The 26,062-nt window shown below is 47.4% G+C and overlaps 2 protein-coding genes across 6 annotated transcripts in view; one reads left to right on the forward strand and one right to left on the reverse strand.

The window, feature by feature from the left end:
• LOC135918024 (uncharacterized) overlaps nucleotides 1–26,062 on the reverse strand; it is a 474,504-nt gene that overhangs the window by 288,425 nt on the left and 160,017 nt on the right. The window lies entirely within an intron of this gene.
• LOC135918026 (uncharacterized) overlaps nucleotides 1–26,062 on the forward strand; it is a 194,978-nt gene that overhangs the window by 78,932 nt on the left and 89,984 nt on the right. For both annotated transcript variants that reach the window (XM_065451698.2, XM_065451697.2), the window contains exon 4: nucleotides 4,082–4,160. In XM_065451698.2, coding sequence (XP_065307770.2) covers nucleotides 4,082–4,160 — 79 coding nt within the window. The remainder of the gene's footprint in view (nucleotides 1–4,081; nucleotides 4,161–26,062) is intronic.

Below are 26,062 nucleotides of genomic sequence, written 5' to 3' on the forward strand. Positions count from 1 at the left end.
GCCACCGTCGGCACCAGTTCGTGTCGCCACTGAGCTGTCGTTAGTAATTGCCTAATCAAACTACATAACATTGGTAATGACACCGGGCTGCGCGGAGGAGTTTCTGCGTGATAGTTTTCTTGTACCTGGACGTTTAATATCAAATCAAATCAAATCAAATCTTTATTCAGCATTCTTCAGCGTATGAAAAAAAGAATGCTGAATAAATGAAAAGAATGAATATGCGTACTGTATGGCGCCAGCGCCTTGCTATTGTTTCTGCTGGAAGAGAGATAGTTATGTCAAGAAGGAATGGAAGCTTGAGCGCAGCGATGACGCGGCTAGTGGTGTGAGAAAACCTCCATGCCCCACGATCGATTATCCCAGGTTTTGTAGATCGAAGCGCCGGCTCGCACACGACGACCAACTTCTTATCACATACCTTTATCCCCTTATCCAAACTTAAAAATTTCGTCCAGTGTTGCGTCAGCTTCCGCACGGAACCCTTATTTCTAAACAGCCTAGGCAGCTTGTTTTGAAAAACCTATTTTCTCTTAGCGACAGCTGCGTGAGCAGATTGTGCGCCCAGGCAAAACATCTCTCCAGTCCCGCGTCAAGTACCTACAGGGATCTAGGGAGCGCTCGCCGTGACGCTTCGGGGCGAAAAAGTACCTAGAAACGTGGTACACGCGAGCGGCGCATGCTGCCGCAGCGGTCGAGCGCTGGGCTTGGGCGTAAATAGAAACACGCGACCTGGTCTGCTGTGAGTAAGGGAGCTCCCGAGGGAATGCATCTGGCGGCAACGTCGCACGCGCCTTTCAAGACGCAAGACAATGGAGAACCGGGAGCCACGCGGCGGGGGTCAGCTTGGTGAATAAGAGACGCCTCCTTTGGTCAAAAAGTAAGCCCCGAGTTCTGCGAAGCCCGTCTGGCCTACGCCGGTGGGGGCAGTGAAAGCTGCGCGTACGTGTGTGTGTCAGCCCTACCGCTCAAAGGCGGCTCGGCTGCGATGACTGGACGTTTTTCCCTCACCTAGGGATCTGGGGAACACATAGTGTTTATATGCAGCTGTTTGTCGGCTGCTAGGGGGCGCTCGAGAAGGTGCTCGTCAGTGTGCTCTGTGATCGTGCTCGTGAGCTGTGTGCTCGGGTTCGTGTGCTGTATGTTTCGTCTTGCGTGCTCCATTTAGGAGTCACGCTAGAATGTCGAATGTATCCCTTGTTCTAATGTAAAAATATGTAAATAAATCCTGCTCGCGTAGTCCTGTCCCCCCTACTTCCTCCCTACGACCTCCAACTCCTACAGTAGCAACAGACAGCGGACAGAGTCACGAATACCATTCGAGAAACTTCGGATACATGTAGGCGAGTCATGCGCTGAGCGAGAACATTTGTTAGACGGTGAAACGCGGTCTTCGTTTGCGTTAGTAGGGCATCAGCTCTGCAATTCAGTTTTGTGCAAAGAAGTGTCCTGTGGTTTCCTAGCAGTAAACAAAACTCGCCAATAAATAGAAAGCTACGTTGCGGTTAGCATAATCTGGTAAAGCTTTTTCCGTGGGGGCGCCTTACTTTCAATACGCTTCTTTCAAGCGCGTCCTCTCCTGGCCGCTAGAAATTAACGCTCCTAATCAACGTAAGGTTGCAGTAGGGTCGTTTGGTTAACTTTTTGCGAAGATGCATCAAGAGGAAGCTTTAGCTCGGGGGCTCCTATCTAAATACATGGGAAAGGAGAAATCGTTTTTCTCGATAACCACTACACCATATTTGATGAAATTTGTCGCACTTAAAAGAAAATGTTAAAATCTAATTACTGTTGGTAGGTATTTCTTTATTTCAGCCGTCAATGTTTAATACAAATTGTCAAAATCGCAAATTTTCAGGAAGCGAAATTATCAAATTTACAACTGTGTAACTCAGCAACTAAAATTATATTAATTCCATGAATGGCACCTAATGGTACTTCTAAAGCGACAAAATTGATAAATTCTACATGGCTCTCAGTACTTCCAAAGTACATATAGTAAAAATACATGGCTCTCAAATAAACCACTAATTTACGAGCAGACCTCTTGCAAACCCCTTGCAAACATTGTAACGAATTCACGTAACAGAAAAACTTCGATATGCCATTTGTCCGCTTTGCATGCTTTAATGGCTGCAGTTTACAGAAGCGCGATATCTGTTCTAGCTCCAGAGCTACGAATTTGTAAACTTCGAGCTTCTATTTTTTTTTTTCGCACTTACACATTTCTGAAGATTCGTTAAATAAAGTACAGATACTAAATTAAAGTTCCGCTTCCAACAGTCACTACAATTTAATTTTCTCTCGCAATTGCAACATATTTTATTGAAATCGGCCCAGAGGTTATCTCAGAAAAGTGTTTCTGCGTTTCACATGCATCTGAATAGGTGGCCTCGTGTCGATGTTTCGCTGACTGATTCAAAGTATCAGCGCAAGAAATTTAATAGGAGTTAGATTTGTACGGCGCACACATGCCGACGACATCGTTGGAGTGATGCTCCTTTTCCATCCTCGTCCCCTTCTCTCCTGAATAAACCCATTAAATAGAAGAAAAAAAATGGCTGTGGCTTTGGTAAGGTTAAGCCCAGGATGCGAAGCATACTAGCCTTTATTTTAGTTGTTGAACCACTGTTTAGCCTGGTGAACTGCTGTTGCTTGGCTATATTTGGTTCGGCTAGACGAAGAAACAACTCATGCATTACTGCTTCGCCTTCAAGAGTGGAACGCGATAGCGTTCCCGTCGACCCGCCAAGGGGTGTAAGACAATGGGCTACAGGGCAGCGACTACGCGCCCCGCATTGGACGCGGTGAGCGTCGAGCAAAGCAGCGTTCGGCGCGGCAACGAAATGTGCGCCTGAGCAAGAGACGCACGCCTTAGAAACAGCTCGTTTCTAAGGCAACACCGCATTCACTAGAGGCGCTTTTGTACCGCTTTGAAGCATCGTACTCGTGGCTGAGTGGTAGCGTCTCCGTCCCACACTCCGGAGACCCTGGTTCGATTCCCACCCAGCCCGTCTTGCAAGAGTTGAGCCAAAGCCACTTCTCCTCTGTCGTGACGTCACGGTGTCACGTGGTTTCAAGGCGACACCGCCGCGCCTGAGGAGCTGGGTTGAGCTCTCGTAATATGCTTCGCATAAAAAATGGAGAAAGCTAAAGCCTCGCCTTTTAGAGTGGAACGCAATGCATTCAAAGACCCCCGACTGCTTTTCATGCTTCCCGGCAACTCCAGCTGATGTAACCGTAACGTTCACCGGGAAACGCTGGCGGCGAACGCTATGCACGCATGGAAGCTTTCTGGTAGAAACGCGGCCTCTTGCGCGGGTCGAGGTCCTGTTATTGTTTCGCACTTTTAATATCTCAGTCTGAGGAAAACTAGCTAAAAAGCTATGCGCTATCGGCTTTTTTTTTCATTACATTTGTTCGTGGGCTGCCGTTCTCAAAATTCCGAGGAATAACTTTGTAAAGAATTAAAGACATGATATGAGCAACTTTAGTGGTAGGAGAATGGTTGGGTATGCGCGGTTTGGAATTTGGTTCAAAATTATTTTTGCCGAAGCGACCTCTGACGCCGGTTGACGCGCTGCTGCTCAGGCAGGCAACGCAGCCGATGGATCAAGCGTGGAATATGCAAAGCGGTTGCATGCAGCAGGTTTGTGATGCTTTAAAAAGCGTTTTGGTTGTTTACAGTAATTTGTGTGCTTATTTGGGGCAAAAACAGGCACCAATTCTGTAAGATGCATCGACCAATCTTGGAGTAATGGCAATAAATGAATAAGTGAAATAATTAGAGAATGCATGAATGAATTGGAACTTGCATTTAAGTTACCTCGAGGTGTATTGAAAAGCGAGAGCAAGAAAGAATGGAGGATTCGACAAACCCAGAGAGATTGGCTGCGTTGCAATTACGAGGCGATTCAAAAGGCCAACCAAGAATTATTGAATGAATGTGAGAAACTGTTTTACTAAAGTTACCTCGAGATACACCAAAAAGGCCAACTGGACACGCACGATTTGTTATCTAAGTTATGATTCGGTCAACAGCGCAAATGTATTTTTCTTTTTCTTTCTATCTTCAATACAGGAACATCTTCCTTTGGATTCGGAATCCTCGCTGTGATCCCCGTGACCGTGGTGGTCCTCTGCCTCTTCGCCTGTTGTGTGTACGTAGCACCTCGATCTGCACCTTGGCGGTATTTTGACGCTCGGAAATTGGCGTCGCTAAGTGCGCGGTTGGGCTATGCGTTAGCCTCACGACCTAAGGTAACCAAATGCTAGGCTACACATTTCTAAATGAGTTGGTCAAAAATGCCACAGATGTTGAATTGATCTCCTTCATTTAGATATGAAGCATATATTTATAACCTTTCACTGTTTTACCTTTTACTGAAATACTACGTTTCTCTATATCTTTAGGTTGTGATCCAGTGAATCTCTCGGCACATATTTGTATATTTTGTTAATTTCTTTTATGCACATATTTGGCTTTTTTATGTTAAGTGATTTTCTGTACATTTCTTGCATTTCCTGCACACTGATTTTCTCCCGTGCAAGTATAGAATTGATATGACTGTACGCCATGCCCTGTTGAACGGACCCAGTCAATACTTTTCAATCTTTCTGTCCGGGCTCCAAAAATCTGATAGATAATGACTACATCTAAATGAAATTGAATTGAATAATATACAAACGATATAAACTGATATAAAGTACAGACGATCAAGCGCCTAATTTTTAACAACCATAGTGGTCCTTTTGGATTAATCGATTGATTCATTGATCAATCGATCGGGCTATCAGAAAGATACAGACGGCGCAAATAAATGGCATAAACTCATGATTTAAAAAATTGACTCACCATCTCCGCCTTGCGAAAGTGGCTGTCCAGCGAAGTTGTTGCAAAACAACCACTACAACTGCTGAGGGGCGTATGCAACGCTTATATTATGGTTGGGATGCTTGTTTTGAGCTTTATGTTTATTGAAATGAATCCTGTTCTGTGTGCTGTATGGGTGATTTCAATGAATGCATGGACTGTTTGCTTCACTTGGCTGAGCTCTTGTAGTTTCTGTCTGATGGGGTTATGAGCCATTGCAAATTTTGCTTACGTACGGGGGTATGAGACATTGCTTACGGAGGCATGAGCGTATGAGCCTTAAGTGGCTCATACCCCCAATGGTTTGGAAAGCTACTAACTGTGAGGGAGCTGGCAGGAGCGACTCTCACAGGTCGCTCCTGCCAGCTCCCTCACAACAGGCGTGGGAAGAGCTGCTCAGAACGCCGGATGAAAAAGTACAAAAAGCCCTCGTTGCCTGGGCCGAAAGGGTCGCTCCCCGTGAGGGGCCATTCTAGGACTTGGGCCTGCCAGATCATAACTGAGCAGAGTCTCAATAAAGTTGTTACCACCACCACCACCACTAACTGTTAAGTGTGTTGGTAATCCATACTCAAAGAAGAATGGCGCAAATTAACAGGGACGAGATAGAAAACACGGACAAGTGCAGGGTAGCAACAATGATTTGTGTTGAAAAACACGCCAAATAGATACCCTGGCATAAAAACCTGTGGCACCTTCAAGCTTAGTGGTTAAATAATCAATTGCTAGTTCGTGCAGACTCACCGATGGCCTCGCTATGCACATCTCACCGCACTTATGCATAAAGAATGCTTCAGCAATCTCCCTCGCCATCCTATCATGCTGTCTTGACAGCACCTTAGTTTCTTTTAGCAACGATTTGCACTTACATTCTTTGCCCTTTCAAAGAAGCTCTGTGGTCCATGAATGGGTTGTTCAAACACCGTCCTGTTTGGCCGATGTACTATTTCCCCGCGAGACAGGGTAATATGATACACTACACCCTTTCCACACTCAACCAACCCGTCACGGTGTTTTACATCACAATCACTCCACTTCTGTGTATTCTCTTCAACCTTTCTCCCTACCGCTGCCTAGATACGGCCTAATTTGCTTCTTGCCGAGAAGACGGCATTTGCGCCAAATCTATTACCCACCTTTTTCATTCGGTGAGACAAGTTGTGCAGATATGGCATACTGGCGACTGGCTTATCTTTACCGTTGACCTCTCTTGTCATGACATATTTTGCTTCCAATTTTAGGTTGCTCAGTAATCTTTCACTGAGCGAGGCTAAAGTACTTACTGGATAACTTGATTGCCTGAGCCTGTTGAGTTGGTTAGAAAAAGCTTCACTCATTCGATGCGGGCAGGACTTGCGCAATGCGGCTTGTAAACAGGATGTGGCAATACCGTTCTTCACTAGCTTCGAGTGATAGGAATGGAAATCCATAATGGGCTTCACAGACTTCGGTGAATACACTCAACAAGCTTGCTCACCCCCAATTAGGATATATAGATCCAGAAACTGTATAATCTGCTCCTCAAGGTACTTCAAAGGTGAAGTTCAGTCCACGACCCTTCTCCTTAAATATTTTGAGCACATTCAATCTAGTACTGACGCAGCCGTTCGCTTCAACAAAAACAAGATATTCGTCAACATAACACATCGTTTTTAACACGAAACCTTCCAAAACGCCGGTTAGGTCACGATTGATCCTACACAGGTAAATTTCACTAAGTATTGGCGCCACGTGGGAACCTATGCAAACTCCCAGTCTCTGGGTATAAACTTCATCCCATCAAGCGATTAGCGTCGAGGATAAATACACGGACAGCAGTTTCAGAAATGCCGCCACAGAAACACCACACTTGGAAACACAGTTCATCATTGTCATTCTGTATGCAGTCCTGCACAAACCTCATCAAAGTGTCATCCTCCAAAGAGTAGAATAAGTCATCTACGGCAATGCTAAACAGAGGCATGGGGCAAGGAGCTCCTGTTTCCAGGAATTTGATGACGTCACCAGGGTTTTTCACAGTTTGAAGTTTGAAGTTCATTTCCTTTCTTCATTACAGAAAGAGGAAACAAGAGCTAAAGGCCATTTGGCCTGACAGGGGCTCTTGCTCCTAAGTCCACAGAATCATCGATCATCGATCTGCTCCACAGAGAAAGGATCATCGATGTATGGTGAAGAGATGTGTTTTTGCAGCTATCCAGATACCAAATACTGCCAGGTTCCATGTTCAGATACTATTACCCGAAATGTATTGCCTGTTTTGTGTGTTTTAACAGTGTAGGAACAGACTGCCCACAAAGAATTGCCATTTATTTATCAGGTGATTGCGTTGATGTTGCTGCTACCATCGTTGATCCTATATACCTGATGGCGCTAGTCCAGCCCCTTCTACCAAGGTGCTCTATGAGTGCTGTCCACTACATGACTCCCCCCTAGCGATTAAGGCACCGCCGTTGAGCGGTTTAAGTTGTGGAGATGGCACTACCAGAGTCTAGATAAGCTGGCTTCAAGCGGTCGATCGAAATTGTCGCTTGGCGTCCGCTGACAAGAAGTGTGAAAAACTTGGCGTCGCGGTTGAGGACTTTGAAGGGACCGTCGTGAAGAGCTTGCAAAGGCGCGCGAGCAGCGTCGTCAGGGATAAATACGTGATTGCTCTGAAGTAAATATGGGCTCATGTAAACATTTCTGCGGTCGTCACGAAGCGGCGGTGGTATAACAGTGGCTATTGTAATGCAAAGGCAGTCGGCGTGGGATTGTAGGTCAGCAGATGGTGGTTCCGAGGCGAAGAACTCACTGCGTACGCGAAGTGTCGTGCCGAAAACGAGTTCTGCTGAGAAGCACTGTGCATACGCTTTCACAGCTGTGCGAATACCTAGTAGAACCAAAAGCAGGCGCTCTTTTCATGGAATCATGGAGTCATGGGCACGAAGTGCTGCTTTCAGTTGACGGTGGGGGCGTTCTACCGTGCCACAGGAACTTGGGTGATAAGCTGTCGTTTGTATGCGCGTTACAACCGGGAGATGGGAGAGAGCTTGAAAGGGGGAGGAGTCAAATTATCTTCCTCTGTATGTCGTTATGGTGTGTGGCACGCCGTAACGAGAAATGCAGGTGTTTAAGATGGCCTGAGCTACAGGCTCTGCAGTAATGTGAGCGCGTCACATTGATTCAGGCCAGCGGGTAAAGCGGTCGGCACAAGTGAGTGTGTATCGTTGGTTCGAGGACGGTGGTAGCGGACCAACGATATCGATGTGAACGTGGTTGAAACGGACGTCTCGTGGAGGAAAATTACCAGGCGCGCTCATAGTGTGTCGATTGACCTTGGCAAGCTGGCACTGTATGCATGCCCGAGCCCAGCAACGGACGTCAGCGTTCATACGCGGCCAAAGATAGGGGGAAGTGACGAGACGTTGTGTGAGGTGTACTCCAAGGTGCGATAAGGAGTGCAGTGCGTGAAAAACTTGCTGCCGAAATTGTGGAACGTGCGGTCGGGGACGACCCGTAGACATGTCGCATATCACTGTGACGTTGCACTGTGACGAAGATATCTTCGAAGCGCAGAGAATCGTTGGCAGTCCGGAGTGTTTGAAGTTCACGGTCTGTGCGTTGAGCGTTAGCGAGGCGGAAGGAAGTCAATGCCGGAACGATTGACTTGGCTTGCATTTATATGGATCCGAGACAGAGCGTCAGCTATGGGATTATCGACACCACTGATGTGCCGAATATTAGTACTGAATTCGGAGATATATGCAAGCTAGTGAATTCCGCGGGGAGTGTGTGAGGAACTGTTGGAGGTAACAGCTTAAATGAGTGGTCTGTGGTCGGTGAGAATAAAGAACTGACGCCCTTCGAAGTTGTGACGGAAGTGGCGGACTGCGAGGTAGAGTCCTAGCAATTCGCGACCGAAAGTGCTGTAGCGGGTTTCTTGCAGCGTCAGATTCCTTGAAAAGAAAGATATAGGCTGCCATGTCTTGCCAACCAGTTGTTGAAACACAAAGCCAACAGCTGTGTCAGAGGCGTCCACCACAACGGACATTAGAGCGTCTGGTGACGCGTGTGCCAGTAGAGTAGTGGTAGCAAGGGCGTTCTTGGCAGAGATAAAAGCAGATTCTGCAGCATTAGTCCAAGAAATAGGCGTGCTAGCTCGTGTGTGCCAGAGAGTACAATGTGCAGAGGCTGCAAAACTGAAGCACAACGAGGAATAAAACGGCGATAATAATTGATGAGGCCCAGAAATGCCCGTACTTGCGAGCGATCCAGCGGCATCGCTCGCAATTACGGGCATTTCCGGCAGAAGACATCGTCACGACACGTTCTTTCTCACTGCCGTCAACGGTTCCAGCATTAAAACGTATGGCCAGAAATCTGTCACTCTTGACCTTGGTCTGCGACGCCCTTTTCGATGGCTATTCGCACGAAGCGTAAGGCATCCAACGGATGGTCAAAGTGCTGCTGTAACTGGGGTCGTGTCGCCACGAGTGAATTGCAACGGCCAACAGCGGATATCACTGGATGGAAAGAATTCATAATCTCGTCTGCCATCGTCGCTAAGGCCTCGACAGATGTCGTAGTAGGTGAGGCATATAAAATCATGCGTACCTGGTTCGGTAGACACTGGAAGAAGAGCTCCCGAAGGATTTACGAGTCTGCTACTGATGGACTGGTTACCAGGAGTTGTGTCATGCGGCGAAGCAGCTTAGTCAGTTTTCTGTCACCAAGTTCCTCCGATGAGAGGAGATATTGAATCCGTCGCGACTCCCGCTTAAGGGTGTCGTACCGATCATCGGGCGGAGGAGCTAGCAAAATGTCGCGGACCAAAGCGGCAGATGTCGGGTTAAGCGCACACACGACGTTGTCGTACGCGGCCGCCTGAGATGTGACTCGGTGACAGCCAGGGGGGGAGGGTGAGGGCTTATGGGGCTTCAGCTACCCCCGGATTTTTTTCGTGCTGTCATGCACCGCCGATCAAAACAACCGCCGGCGCCGGAAATCATGCTAGATTTTGTCTAGAATTTCCTTTTCACGCTCGAAATGACATTTCAGCTCGAACACTGCGACATCGGGCTGGATATCGCGGCAACGCCCATGCACCAAGAGTCACATATCGTTACGCAAAGCCCCATACTAGCACAAAGTTTCAAGGGGGTTTGATGGTGAGCTAATGGCAAGCGGGCTCGTCGCGGCATCTCGAGGTAGCCGCGGAGTCTACGGAGTGCATGGATTTCAATTCTGAATCTTTATGGGTATTAGCCCTGAAAACGACCTAGAGGGGCGCTGCGAGCGCCGCTCGCGTGACGTCAGGGCACGGATTCGTGCCTGTCGTCTGCTGCAGTTCGCGCGGTGTCCGGACGCCTTCTGCAGTCTTTCTGTTTGTTCGCACTCGTTCCCAATGCTTGTATACTTATGACGGGCCTCTCAAATATATATTTTACGATGTCCTTTTTCGCGAAAACGTAATCAAGGAGCTTATTTCCTAGACAATACATTTCTCGAAGGCAACGCTATAGTACCACCCGAGGGAGCTCAGACCAGCCAATTACGGATTTTTCATGCGCGGATCTACACTTTCCAGTGGTAGCTCACGTGTATAACAAAAGCACAGACCCAAAGCACAGAACATAAGAATCTAGTTAAAGTTCCATACCCACCATGGCGCAATGTGCCTGTCACAATTAAACGCTGACTATATATGACTTCTACAACATTTATCTTGTTTTTAACCCGCTAAAACATGTTTGCTCACGACGAATAGTTCACGGTATAATATCGAATTTTTTTATTTCTTTACAGAAACCCTCGGCAGTAACACGAGGACTTAACTACCACTGCAGTTTAGATTCAGCCAGCACCACTTGCGTTTTTAACTGGTTCTCAAAATTAGGCCGTACTTCGCCGGTTAAATTTAAGTGGTGGTAACTTGAATCAAAGCTGATTGAGGTTCACAGCTGTTTGCAGCACACAGAAAGGAATGTCCCAATATTTTTTTACTTTCCGTGCTACACGTTCAACTCACTTGAACAATTAACTGGTGCTTCTTGCTTGAGAAACAGACATGATGAATCTGTTCGGAGAACTGACACAGGCTGCTCCGGTCAAACATTTGAGTGAAATATGCCTTTTCGACCGCTTCGCTGCAGCCAGCAAGAAGCTGAAGGCCCATTCATTAGTAGTGTTGCACATATTTAATATATCATTGTTTCTAAGTGGAGGTCAAGTGTTCATGTGAGACTTGTGGTGTCTTCTTTAAGAGGCGGGTACGCGAGGTTTTCTTTTATGCACTGACGAAGCAAATAGTTTTCAGTCTGTGTAATTAAAGAACGCAGGATCGAGACATGTTGAGGCAGAATGTGTTTGCATTTTCCATTTCAACGCAGCCTAAGCTGCGCTGTAGTGCCTCGAGTATGCTATAGGCATTGTAATTGGAGCTGTAAAGAGCTACTTCATAGTTTCAATTCGAAGTTGTAGCGAACTGCTGGGTTTTGCCAACAATGCGCGCCTCGCCATAACGACAGTCAGTTGTGTCCGTTGCGGGAAGGGTGTGCTATATCGTCGATAAAAGCTACTGAGGGTCACTATTACACATTTCATCGCTCGCATTTGATTGCTTCTCGATCTTAAACGCGAAATTTTCTTTCAAGTGATTGCTGTTGTGGTATTCGTGAAGCATATATATATATATATATATATATATATATATATATATATATATATATATATATATATATATATATATATATATATATATATACACACACACGATGCGCCGTCGTGTTAACAGCCAATGCGTTTCTGGGTGCCTATTTCAGAGCACGGTGAAAGTAGTACCAAACCTTCTCACACAAAAAGCGCGCCTATCTCTTCCATTCAGGCCTTAATACAGTTGCCTCATTTGATTAAAACAACTTACCAGAGTGATAAGAATTATGATGAAAGCTTCGCTGGGTAGTGTTCTTCTATACGGATTTATAATGTTGACACCAAATATGAAGGTATTTCATCCATGTAAAATGCTATGGCTCTCATACTTAAGTAATAAGGGAATGTTAAGTGTTTAGAGGAGCATCATAAATAACTTCGCATGTTGAACTTGCAGACATTATTTTTAAGCAACATTTATGAACAGACAGGGTGCATATATGCATTGCAAGACAAGTAGACCCCTTCAGCGCTACATAGCTTGCGATATACAAGTCGCAAATTTTCATGACTCATGCGGTTTCAAAGAAGAAACTGTTGTCCACGCATGGCACAAAAATAATCCGAAATAACCTTTTGTAAGTACGGCTCAAGCCACCAATACCCCAAGCACGCACCAAGAAAACGAGCGCGCGCGGCAGCCGAGCGAGCCGGAGAGAGCGGCATCCTGGCCGCGACGTCACTCGCGAGAGGGCGCCACTCCAAATTCTCGCCGCTAACTAAGTAAGAGGCGATTGGTGGAAGAAAAGTAGGGAAACGACAAAAGACGGAGACGTACAAAAGCACAGTTCGCAATAGGGGATCAGAAAATTTGGGCGTGGTAATTCAGTGTTTTTTTTTCTTTTTTCATTGTTTCACCTAGGTAGGACATTAGGCAGTATAATAGCAAGAGCTTGGTGGCGCAACCCACCGCCCCGTTCAAAAGGGGACCCTCATAACATCCATCCATCCATTCAGCCGCTAATAGACGTCAGACTCTGGAGCTTTGCAAGACGCGTAGCGCCACCTGCCGGTGCGGAGAGGCAGCAATTGAGTAGTACGAAGCCCGACTCCTTTGCTAAGTTGCCTATGCAGCTAGCGACTGCGAAACAACGATTTAACTACACTTTGGTCCATATTGTGAGTGTTTTGCGCATTTAACACTCAGACAGAGAGCTATGAATTTCTACGCTAGTCGGACGCGCCGACGAACTGCCATAAAGCGCTTGCTGGCTCACTCTTCAGACCGATGGCGGAAACGACGGCAACCGCGATAGCTCCGCGCACTACGAAGAAACGCCGCAATCGACGCTACAGTTGTGTTGTAAATTGCCATGAACGTGAAGGACTGAATAACAACGTTCAGTTTTACTGATTTCCGTCGCGATCGTATGAAAGGGAAAGGTGAGAGCACTGGATACGGGCCGTTCAACGTGTTGGGTAATCGAATTACTTGCATTCCCCACAACACAGCGGCTCGCATGAGAAAGTGCGACAATTTTGTTCTGCTGTAATTGTGTTGCATAGCCCTGACGGAGGGCCGTTGCAACCAAACGAAAACTCGAGAATCTGCAGCAGCCACTCCGTTGGTAACAGAAAAAAAAACTACGTTGCGAAGCATCCTGCTTATGCGCCATCGATATTTCCACCTTTTAGCAGGCGTCCGCCTCCGCTTGACTCAACAAGTGGAACAGAGATTTGGCAGGTCAGTTTAACAAAACATTTTGGTTCGTTTATCAGTTCAAAATCCTGTTCTAGAGCATCGTTGTATCGCGAGCTCATTTATAGTTTCGGTATTTTGTATGTCCTGCGCCGGTACAACAAGCACGTTTCGCAATGTGCTGAGCCTGCTACACTGCGTTCTTCAAATGTGAGCAATAAAGTTGCCGCAGGAGCACTGGATGAGTAATTGCGAAGTAACGCACGTGTATAAAGAAAAAAAATGTCGCATTTATTCACATTTATTTGTGCGCGCTTGTTGCTCGAAGCGTCTGCGAAAAGTTCAAAGCTACTGAGCGAGGCTGTGGCTCCTGCGAGAAAGAAAGATGCGGCGCGTAGGCACTGTAGGAAGCTTACTTTCGTTATGTTCGCACGCTGTTTACTGCTTTGGAAAACGTTTTCTGTTTGTTGCCCTGAAAACGGCCATGGAAGGATTTACTCTCTGTAAATAATTGCGAGAAAAAAACATTACGATAAAATGCATAAAATATAGGAAATACTTAAGTCTTGTGTTCAGGACATTTTCAATATGAACCAATTTTAAATGCGTACATTTTTATGCTGATATGCCTCTAAACAAACCTGATGCTGATGGGTGACAAACCTGATGGGTGAGCCGACGATTGTGGCTGAGTCTAGCGTGCACAAGGGAGAAAAACGGGGAGGAAGCGCGCCGCCTCCTGTCACGCGCGATACATCAGGAAGAATGGAGGGAGGGGGTGCTGTGATCTGTGGTTGCGCAACATGTTTATTTGCCTTGTTTGACGCATTATATACAGGGAATTTTTCTTAGATACGCAGATTTATTGGAGACCTATACGTATATTGAAATATCTTGTTGCTAGGTTTTGTGTATACGTGCAGTAAACTTTCTTTCCAGTGACACTTTCTTGCCCTTTAGCAAGCTGTATTTTCGCATTTGTATATTCCATTGTATCTTCACATTTCTAATGCACGAACGCCTGTCAAATGAAAGTGGGCCAACTCAGGCGCGTACCCAGGAATTTTTTTCGGGGGGTGCCCAACCCAAGGTAACCTTCTACGCAAATGAGGGGGGGGGGGGGTTGCTTTACTAGAAAAAATGTGAATAACGCCCACCATTCGCCATAAAGGCGCGTAAACCAGCAAAAGAGAAATGAAATAAGGTGTATCTCCCAGATATGCCTTTGAGGTACACCTCTACTTCACATGGCAAACAAGGAACCACGTGAAATGGACTCGTGCAGGAAAGAAGCGCACGAAGAACACTGTCAAGTACGAGTAAACAAGCGAAAGTGCAAAATAATGATTCCTATAATAGATTGCAGCTTAAAAAAAACAGCAGTTGGCAACCAAGGCACACGGACCGCGCGAGGTTGCGTTACTCCGCCAGCCAATCACAGAAGCAAAAAAAAATCGTTGTCATCCAATCTTTTCAAAATGGCGTCGTACTTGATACATCCGGAGCGTCTGCTGTTCTTGAAGAGCCTTTTCATTGACGGAAGCAATGAGGTGTGCAACAGACATGGACAAAGTGTATGGAGTCTGAGAATTTGACTCTTCAAAAGTCTTCGGTACAGTTCATTTCATTGCTTAGCCCGTTTTACTCATGAAACTTCACTGCCAACAGAAGTCAAACTTGAAAATACATAGTTGCAGCGAAGCAAGCACGTTATTTCAGTTCAATAAAGGATTAGGCATTCGCCATTCCACTATAACAGGTGAGGGAAAACGTATAAAATTACGCGCTAATAATTTTATTATTGTGGTTACTGCCTTACTCTGGTAACAAGAAAAGTTTGGAGTTCGAATGATTTGCAGCCTCGCGGAGGAACAGTGCCTGGTGGTTATGAGGGCGTGGGCAGCGCTTCACTGCAGACTTAAGTTGTGTCCGACTATAGTAGCATTATCTTAATTAGCTCTTGGAGAATTATAGAGAAATATATATTTGCGGAACAATCACAGTTCTTTTGGATCCCTCGTTTACTGCTCAACGAAGTTCAAAGGTAAAACCGACTCGTATTGTTATTTGGAAAGTTGATTAACGATGCGTGGCCGCCGGTCCCGTACAACTACGTACAGCGCAGGACGCTGCGGTTCTAAACGTACTGCGCCCACCGTGGAAGGTTAGAAAAACACCTACACATAAGCACAGCAATGAAGTGGCTACGTCAGGCGGATCGACTGATAACTGTAGAAGCGTCATTCAAAATACACGGAATCGTTCTCCACTTCCTGCGGCGTTTTCTCTCCTTCCATTTTAAATAAAAAGATGTTGATCCATAAATATTTTCAGAAAGAAAGGTTAAATTTGTTACTTCTCGCTTTTCTTTCCTGTTTGGTGGTTGCCTTGGCTCTTTCCCTTAGCAAATGGCTTAACTTCTCAACTCCTTGCGACTCTTGTTTCCAGTTGCCAATTTTGCACGAAAAGTGCTGTACAATTAGGGAAAAACCAGACAAGGTAACGGTTGACATTCATATTGCTTATGCATTTAACGGTTATTGCAAGGTTTGATGATGGACCCTGTTTCGCATAATCTTATTTTCCATATTATCTAACCCATATCATGACCATATGGTTCCGAGGATCTGCCAGCGTAGCGGCGAGCCGTCACTCGAGGAAGTAATGAATCAAAAAGAAAAGTTAAAAGCAACTGGCATTTTCTCCGGCTGCAAATCATTCCACAACCATATACAGACGAGCTGACTGCGAACCGAATCCCTTTCCTTATCCCTGAATCAGTCTAAATAAAGAAGGTTGAACTAACGAAGCAACAGCGATGCGCGTGACCGTTGAATAGACGGTGACAACTGAACGCACCTCGAGTTAATCGCGCGGTCACCGAATCTATGAGAAAAGTGGCCTTCACACACCAGGAGGTGCCGATAACCACCGATATTCAAAAGTACTGAAAAGGGCAGCGAAATGATGACGGCCGAGTAGCTGCCCAGCCTCAACATTAATTTGGCGGTGGTTTAGGAATGTGTGTGAGGAATGGTACGTAGCGTGGGGGCAAGGAAGGGGGGGGAGGTATGCCGCCCAATTTCGGGTGGGAGGGGAGGAGGCCGCGCCTCCCCGGCCCCCCCCCCCCCCCCCCTGGGTACGTGCCTGGAGCAACCCATCCCGTCAATAATGGTCCTGTACGTTATCTGCGAGGCATGCGCGTAGCACAGAGACATCTCTCATTTACAAGTGACCGGCAGGTGTCAGGATAAATGTTCTCTAATGCCCTCATACACTGGGTTGGACATGGTTGCGTGACATAATGGACACTCCAAAAGTGGAAGAGCGTTGACGTCGTCAGGTTTCTTACAGCTGAAGGTGTTTTTCAAAAATAAATCAGTCGACGTGTAGCTGACGTGTACGGTGAACATTGCATTTCATTTGGCACTGTGAAGCGTTGGAGCAAACGTTTCTAAGAAGGACGTGAAAGTTGCCATCATCATCCAAGACCGGGTCAAAGCCACCGTGCAATCATCCCCAACACAACTACAATGGCTGATTAGACAAGAACGGAGGATAAGCATCGATGATTTGGCAGGGCGTGTGAACATCAGTCATGGTTCGGGTCACACCATACTTCATGAACATCTCGGTTATCGGCTCCTGTGTGCGGAATGAATATCCCAGATTTCGAACCACCTCCAGAAGACAGAGAGGTTCGGCGCTGCCTTGGCTCATCTAATCTGGTATCAAAATTAGGGTCACGACTTTTTGTCTGCAATTGTGACCGGGGACGAATCATGGTGCCACTACTACGAGCCTGAAACAGGACGGCAAAGCTTAGAGTGGAAACATTTGAATTCACCATCCCCAAAGAAAGCAGAGGCCGTCATTTCTACCGGAAAGGTGTTGTTGACTTCTTTTGGATCGTCAGGGCCCGTTATTGATCGAATTTGCTAAACCTGGAGAGACTGTCAATCGTTTCCGATATTGTGAAACCTTGGATCGGCTGCGTGTCGCAATCAAGAACAAACGACGTGGAAAATTTAGGAATGGGGTCATCTTGCTCCATGAGCATGCCCGTCTCCACGTCGATGATGTGGTTAATACAAGACTGGCAAAGTTCAAGTGGGAAACGCTGCAACATTCGCCATACAGCCCAAACATGTCGCATTGCGACTTCCACATTTTGGGGCAATTGAAGAACAGCCAAAAGGAACCAGATTCGTGTCCGATGATGACGTGAAAGGATGAGTTAGACTTTTTGAAGCAGCAACCCAAGGTGTTTTATGAGACGCGGAGAATGCGACTCGTTAGTCAATGGGACAAATGTGTAAGTGCTCATGCAGACTACTTTTAAATAAAGTACCTCGTTTGTCACATATTCACTTTGGCTCACTTTCATTCGACTCGCCCGCCTATATATTGCAGAACTCCGGCATTTCATATGCGCTCTCTGTTGCGTCTATAATTTCGGAGCAATTACGAACAATAGACGACCTGTGAAGCTGCTCCTGCGCAATACATTATAACAAAGGACAGCGTCATAGAAATTTTTCTCACGTCGTTGCATATGTACAAAAATGTGCACAATGTTATTGAATGACAGGCAGAGAGAGATGCAAGTAAGAGAAAGGCAGGGAGGTTAAAGTTTCGTTAAACTATTTGTGCTCAACTTGTTCATTTCATGGCCTTTACATTTTTCATATCAGCGGCATGGACAGCTTTGCTGGTTTCAAACTGATATAGTTGTAAAGTTCTTGTTATATTTTCTTTACCTATTAAATAGACAGAAAACATGGAAGCATTGATATCAGTTATATTGCGTACAATGTTTGAGACATACGAGCATATTATTTTATAAAAAAAGGCATACTTTACCTTCTTTGACCGTACGTAGCGTTCAAGAATTCGTTTGCAGCACCTTTGGCAATGGGAAGGCAATTACTATTGTTACGCGAAGGACGAGTCAGTAAGACGACCAACTATTTATAGGTTATATTGAAAACAGCGATTGTTGTTGCTGTCCAGAGTGGCCGTGGCACATACCCACAATGGGGCATTGGCCATGAATCGGGTGGTTCAATTAGGTGCATAAAAATAATAACAACAAGGGAGTTAACAATTTGAGCGTTGGAGTTTAAAAGTAAACGCTTTGTGTTTGGAGAAAAAAGGAAATAATCAGAAGAAAACCGGGTATTAGATAATAATAATAATAATAATAATAATAATAATAATAATAATAATAATAATAATAGATAAGAAATAAGAGAAACCTATGGCTGGGAGGGAGAACGATCAGTCTAACATGACTATCGATTGGTTTCAAGGAGGTAATTTTGGATTGCCAAGCAAACATTTGTGTGACTGAACCCAATAATGTAGGCTCCAAAAGATAGGATCACAGACACTGATAAAGTTTGTGGGCTCACAGTACGTCTCCGCGCACGGCGTCGCCAAGTGGCCCCCGAGAAGTGGAGCCTCACGACGCGGCACGACGGCGCACGGCGATAGACCCACCGCAGGTTCGAGCACCGAGCCGAAAGACCTGGACGGCTCTGGCCGTACGCATGGGCGCTCTCCCAGGAACACACGGCGTCCAGGACAGTTAAGGCGTTTATTGATCCCCAATGGCCAACATGTGCCAGACTGCACCCAAACACACGGAGTACACTCGGCGCCCGCGTTTCCCGATGGCGAGGAAGGCGGGATACACGCCGCGTCGAACAATGGTTTACGCGCGCGGGCCGAAATGCGTTCGCAAACGCTACCTAGCGCTTCCCGTCACCGACAATGGTCTGCGACGGTTCGGACACGCAAAATGTGACGCACTGAGCACCTGCGACTACCGCAAGGGCGGAACGCAAAGCCACTCAGCAAGCCACACTTACGCAAGCTGACAAAGCACGTGAACGTCCCCAGGCCGGGGCGTTGGGGGACGCAAATAGCTGGTCGCTCACGTACCTTGCAGCTTGCCTCTCGTGACCGGCGCCCGTCCCTGTCGCAGCACCACTCCCCGCGCACGGCGATCGTCCCCAGTCGGGGCTTCTTCCCAACGTCACGCCCCACGACCCAATCGCAGGGCCGCGTAGCATGACGTCACGGGACGCGGCCGCGGCGCGCGGTCGAGGGGTAGGCATTTGGGAGAGGTTTTCCTCGCAATGGCGAATAAGTCCGGAGCCTTAGGCACAGCAGCGACTGCGCCCCGGTAGACCGAAGGACTCCCACAAGTTAGACCAAAAGACCGAAGCGGGATTTCAAGTAGTTTTCTTACAATAGAAAAACGTCTGCAAGACAACAAGAAATGGTCTATTGTCTCCACTTCGCCACAGAATGAGCATAATGGTGAGGGGACCAGACCACACCTGTGGAGGTAGAAGTTCAATGCAGGTACACTCTGTGCCAATGGTGTAGGAGATGTCGGTAATCCACAGAGTTGGTAATTACGGAGCCTGATACTGCCTGTATAATGACACTCCTGCGAAATCTAGCAGCAGTAACATGAGCAGTCAAAGGGCAGCAAGGGAGAATCGGGCCACTTATCGATGCCTTGGCTAGAGAGTCTGCAATTTCATTTATGATTAGTCCTTTATGGCCAGGCACCCAAATTAAACGCACGCTTCTCAAGTACCCAGGTACCAATGATTGAAACGTCCTCATCACGCGAGAATCACTAGAAGCAGTAAGGGATGAGCACAATGATAACGAATCAGTGACTATCACGGCTGACGTAATTGATGGTCCTAATTTGCGTAATGCCAGCACCACGGCCATGAATTCCAGCGCTGGCCAGTTAGATTAAGAGCGCGAGCCCAGTTTGTTCTTCCTCCTCTTTTCTTGATTGATGCCGCCCACGAACCTCGTTCAAGCAAGCAAATATCACACGCGTGTAGCATAATCCTCCGGCGGCAGAAGCGACGTCCCGGAGCGTCTAAATGTCATCACTGGGAGGGTGATACTGCTTAAGTCGTGTAACGTGCACGATATCACTGGACTGGGAAGCAGATGGAGCGTCAGGGGCGATCTCGTAGGTGACGGGAGTCACAGAACGAAGCCCTCGATACGGGCCCGTGTAACGAGACAGCAGTTTTTCTGACAGGCCTACTTGACGTGACAGAGACCATAGAAGCACCAAACAACCAGGCGGGAAGTGGACGTCTCGGTGTCGCTGGTCGTAAAAACGCCTTTGACTGTCTTGGGATTTCAGAAGGTGGTCACGGGCAATTTCCCTTGCGTGGGCACAGCTGGTGATGGCGTCAAGTGCATATTCACTGGTCGGTGCCGCGTGAACTGGGATGGTTGTGTCAATGGGCAGCGCTAGTTCTCGGGCGAACAGATGGAAAAATGGGATATAACCGGCTGTGTTGTGGCGCGAGGAATTAGAAGCAAATGTGATTGACGGTAGAGCGAGGTCCCAGTCAGTGTGGTCTGAAGAGACATATTTCGCGAACATGTCTGTGAGATAGCGACTGAGACGCTCCGTGAGGCCATTTGTTTGCGGATGGCATGACGTGGATAGCTTGTGCCTAGTGGCACAGGACTGCAACATGTCCGCGATGCCTTTTGATAGGAATGTCCGGCCACGGTCAGTGAGAAGTTGTCGTGGAGCTCCATGTAATAAAATCACGTCGTGTAGAAGAAAATTGGCGACATCTGTGGCGCAGCTAGTAGGAAGCGCTCAGGTGATGGCGCAGCGCGTGGCGTAATCCATGGCCACAGCGATCCGCCTGTTCCCAGAGGTAGAAAGAGGAAAATGGCCAAGTAAGTCCAAACCAACTTTAAAGAATGGTTCCGCAGGAATGTCGAGTGGTTGAAGGTACGCAGCCGGGAGCGTCGATAGCGTCCTGCGTCGCTGGCATTTTTCACACGCAGCTACGTATCTTCGAAGAGAGCGAGCAAGCCCTGGCCAAAAGAAGCGTTGGCTGATCCAGTCGTAGGTACGTGACACACCCAGGTGACCGGCAGTGGGGAGCTTGTGAAGTTCGTGGAGAACAGCCGAGCGAAGGTGTTCAGGGATCACAAGGAGTAATGCAGGGCAGTCGGGGTGAAGGTTGTGGCTGGAGAGTAAGCCATCTTGAAGTGTGAATAAGCGAAGGGAACTGTCGGTGAGTGGCGATTCCAGGCGGTCAGTGATGATACGCAAGGACGGGTCACGGCGCTGCTCGTCGGTGACATGGAGCAGTGGAAAAACAGAGAGAACACAGGCGTCAGTGTCAGTATCAGACGTAGAGGTCGCGTCTTCGACTGGGTAGCGGGACAGGCAATCTGCGTCCTGGTATTGGCGTCCCGACTTTAAAGTCACTGTGTAGAAATCAAACCCCGGCCCTCAATCCCCAGCAGCTGCGAAGCAACTGACCATGGCGGCGGTCAGACCTGTGACACAGCAGAGGGTGCTAAGAATACCTGGGTCCGAACAGGCAGCCATTGGAATCTTAGAAGAGTTGATTGTTGGGCTAGTTGGTCGTCTATATTTGAAGTAGTAGCTTAGCGCGAATAAAACCACGGAAACAAGAAAGACGGACAAGGACAAGCGCAACCTGGCAACGTTTAACGCTAGAGCGTTATCTAGCGAGGCGAGTCTAGCAGTGCTATTGGAGGAATTAGAGGGCAGTAAATGGGATATAATAGGGCTCAGTGAAGTTAGGAGGACAAATGAAGCATTTACAGCGCTAAAAAGTGGGCACGTCCTGTGCTACCGGGCCTTAGCGGAGAGACGAGAACTAGAAGTCGGATTCCTGAATAATAAGCATGTAGCTGGTAACATACAGGAATTCTATAGCATTAACGAGAGGGTGGCAGGTCTTGTTGTGAAACTTAATAAGAGGTACAAATTGAAGGTTGTACAGGTATACGCCCCTACATCCAGTCATGATGATCAGGAAGTCGAAAGCTTCTATGATGACGTGGAATCGGCGATGGGTAAAGTAAAAACAAAATACACTATACTGATGGGCGACTTCAATGCCAAGGTAGGCAAGAAGCAGGCTGGAGACAGTCTGTGGGGGAATATGGCATAGGCACTAGGAATCCACTTTCGGATAGCCGAAAGTGGACGTGGAGGAGCCCGAACGGCGAGACTAGCAATGAAATAGACCTCATACTCTGCGCTAACCCTGGCATCATACAAGATGTGGACGTGCTCAGCAAGGTGCGCTGCAATGACCATAGGATGTTAAGAACTCGAATTCGATTAGACCTAAGGATGGAACGGAAGAAACTGGTACATAAGAAGCCGATAAATGAATTAGCGGTAAGAGGGAAAATAGAGGAATTCCAGATCAAGCTACAGAACAGGTATTCGGCTTTAACTTAGGAAGAAGACCTTAATATTGAAGCAATGAACGACAATCTTGTGAGCATCGTTCAGGAGTGTGCAATAGAAGTCGGTGGTAACTCCGTTAGACAGGATACCAGTAAGCTATGGCAGGAAACGAAAGATCTGATCAAGAAACGCCAATGTATGAAAGCCTCTAACTCTACACCTAGAATAGAACTGGCAGAACTTTCGAAGTTAATCAACAAGCGTAAGACAGCTGACATAAGGAAGTATATTATAGATAGAATTTAACATGCTCTCAGGCACGGAGGAAACCTAAAAGCAGTGAAGAAAACACTAGGAATTGGCAAAAACCAGATCTATGCGTTAAGAGACAAAGCCGGCAACATCATTACTAATATGGATGAGATAGTTCAAGTGGCTGAGGAGTTCTATAGAGATTTATACAGTACCAGTGGCACCCACGACGATAATGGAAGAGAGAATAGTCTAGAGGAATTCGAAATTCCACAGGTAACGCCGGAAGAAGTAAAAAAAGCCTTGGGAGATATGCAAATAGGGAAGGCAGCTAGGGAGGAAAAGGTAACAGCTGATTTGTTAAAGGATGGTGGGCAGATTGTTCTAGAAAAACTAGCCACCGTGTATACGCAATGCCTTGTGATTTTGAGCGTACCGGAATCTTGAAAGAACGATAACATAATCCTAATCCATAAGAAAGGGGACGCTAAAGATTTGTAAAATTGTAGATCGAGCAGCTTACTGTCAGTTGCCTACAAAGTATATATTAAGGTAATCGCAAATAGAATCAGGAGCACTTTAGACTTCTGTCAACCAAAGGACCAGACAGGATTCCCTAAAGGCTACTCAACAACACAACATATTCACACTATCAATCAGGTGATAGAGAAATGTGCGGAATATAACCAACCCTTATATATAGCTTTCATTGATTACGAGAAAGCGTTGGATTCCGTCAAAACCTCAGCAGTCATGGAGGCATTACAGACTCAGGGTGTAGACGAGCCGTATGTAAAAATACTGAAAGATATCTATAGCGGCTCCACAGCCACCGTAGTCCTCCGTAAAGAAAGCAGCAAAATCCCAATAAAGAAAGGCGTAGGCAAGGAGATACGATCTCTACAATGCTATTCACAGCGTGTTTACAGGAGGTATTCAGAGACCTGGATTGGGAAGAAATGGGGATAAGAGTTGATGGAGAATACCTTAGTAACTTGGATTCTCTGATGAGATTGCCTTGCTTAGTAACTCAGGGGACCAATTGCAATGCATGCTTACTGACCTGGAGAGGCAAAGCAGAAGGGTGGGTCTAACAGTTAATCTGCAGAAAACTAAAGTAATGTTTAAGAGTCTCGGAAGAGAACAGCAGTTGGCTACAGGTAGCGAGGCAGTGGAAGTAGTAAGGGAATACATCTACTTAGGGGACGTAGTGACCGCGGATCCGGATCATGAGATTGAAATAATCAGAAGAATAACAATGGGCTGGGGTGTGTTTGGGCAGGCATTCTTAGATCATGAGCAGCAGGTTGCCATTATCCCTCAAGAGAAAAGTGTATAACAGCTGTGTCTTAACAGCACTCACCTACGGGGCAGAAACCTGGAGGCTTACGAAAAAGGTTCTACTTAAATTGAGGACGACGCAACGACCTATGGAAAGAAGAATGATAGGTGTAACGTTAAGGGATAAGAAAAGAGCAGATTGGGTGAGGGAACAAGCGCGATTTAATGACTCCTTAGTTGAAACCAAGAAAAAGAAATGGGCATGGGCAGGACATGTAATGAGAAGGGAAGATAACCGATGGTCATTGAGGGTTACGGAGTAGATTCCAATCGAAGGGAAGCGTAGCAGGGGGCAGCAGAAAGTTAGGTGGGCGGATGAGATGAAGAAGTTTGCAGGGACGACATGGCCACAACTAGTATATAACCCGGGTAGTTGAAGAAGTATGGCAGAGGCCTTTGCCCTGCAGTGGGCGTAACCAGGCTGCCGCTGCTGCAGCTGCTGCTGCTGATTGTGATGACGATGACGACCACGATGACGACGATGATGATGATTAGGGATATTGCAGTCGGAGGGCCCAATGACCGAGCCGGCCAGTAGGATACTTGAGCGTCGAAAGCCATCAAAGCGCTTGATGGTCTGTGATGACAGAAAAGGGCTTGCCATATAAATTGAAGCACGCTTAAGCTTCGCCTTCAAGAGTGGAACGCGACAGCGTTCCCGTCGACCCGCCAAGAGGTGTAAGACAATGGGCTACGGGGCAGCCGTCACTTACGAGGCGCCCCGCATCGGACGCGGTGAGCGTCGAGCAACGCAGCGTTCGGCGCAGCAACGAAACGTGCGCCTGAGCAAGCGGAACGAACCAAAGAACTCGGTGTCTCGGAGGTGGAAATGATGCACGCCAGCCAAACGTAGTGATCGGCACGGACAGAGAGATAGACAGACAGTGATCTAAAGAAAGGAAGGACGCTTGATTCTGCAACCCGTGAGGGAGCAAGGCGAAGCGTCGTCAGGGGAGAGAGAGTCAGGCCGCGACCCACCTCGCACCGGTCCTCGCACAGCCCCAATGCGCGCGTGGCGCGCCATCTGCCGGGGCAGCGCCGTACATGGAGAGAAGGGGGTCTTCTGTGTGTGCCGCAAGATGGCTCTGCGTGTGCGGAAAGCGCAGAAGAAATGTAGCGGAAACGCACTTCGCTACTCGTCTAATTGCGACTTCTGTAAGATACATGTTCATAATTACCAATATACACCGCAGTATAACTTTCCACGGCTCGTTCATAAGGCAACACCGCATTCACTAGAGGCGCGTTTGTACGGCTTTGAAGCATCGAACTCGTGGCTGAGTCACTTCCTCTTCAGCCACCGAGGTGAGCGGACGCGGAATGTCGGGCTCTTCACGAGCGGTCTCAGCGGCCCACTCGGGACGCGGTAACAGGATGGTAGCAGACGACGACAAGGATTTTGAGATTATTTTGCCGCATTTGCCAACAGGACGCGTCGTTTTGAACACATTGTTCTTGCACGGAGATGTACGAGCGCGGCCTTTCAGGGTCGAAGATTTCCGGGACGCTTTGCACAAGGAACGGCTGCTCCCTGACGTTGTGGCTTTGGGTGCCTACCAGATCAACCATGTGTGGGCCGTGACATTAAACAGCCCAGAGGCGACGAAGCAGTTGGCTGGATTGAAAGAACTTTAGGTCAAAGGGCGACGCTGTCTCGTCATCGACCCGCAGGAGCAGCAGGTGAGGCTTCGGCTTCATTGGTTGCTGCACGGTGTGGCGGACGACGACGTGCGTACTGCGTTGGCGGCGTTCGGCAAAGTGACCGAGGTTACTCGGGAACGCTGGCGTGTGGAAGGAGTGAACGAGAGAGGTTCGACTACTCGGACTGTGCTTCTGAAGCTCAAGAGTGGTCTCAAAGTTGACGACCTGCCACACCAGATTCGTGTTGCCGGTGAACTAGCGCTGTTGGTTGCACCAGGTCGGCCTATGCAGTGTTTGCGCTGCCATGGTGCGGGACATGTGCGTCGCGAGTGCAAGGTGCCACGTTGCTCACACTGCCGGCGTTTCGGTCACGTCGACGCCG

Source organism: Dermacentor albipictus, chromosome 7 (genome assembly GCF_038994185.2).
Source record: "Dermacentor albipictus isolate Rhodes 1998 colony chromosome 7, USDA_Dalb.pri_finalv2, whole genome shotgun sequence".
Classification (NCBI taxonomy): domain Eukaryota; kingdom Metazoa; phylum Arthropoda; class Arachnida; order Ixodida; family Ixodidae; genus Dermacentor; species Dermacentor albipictus.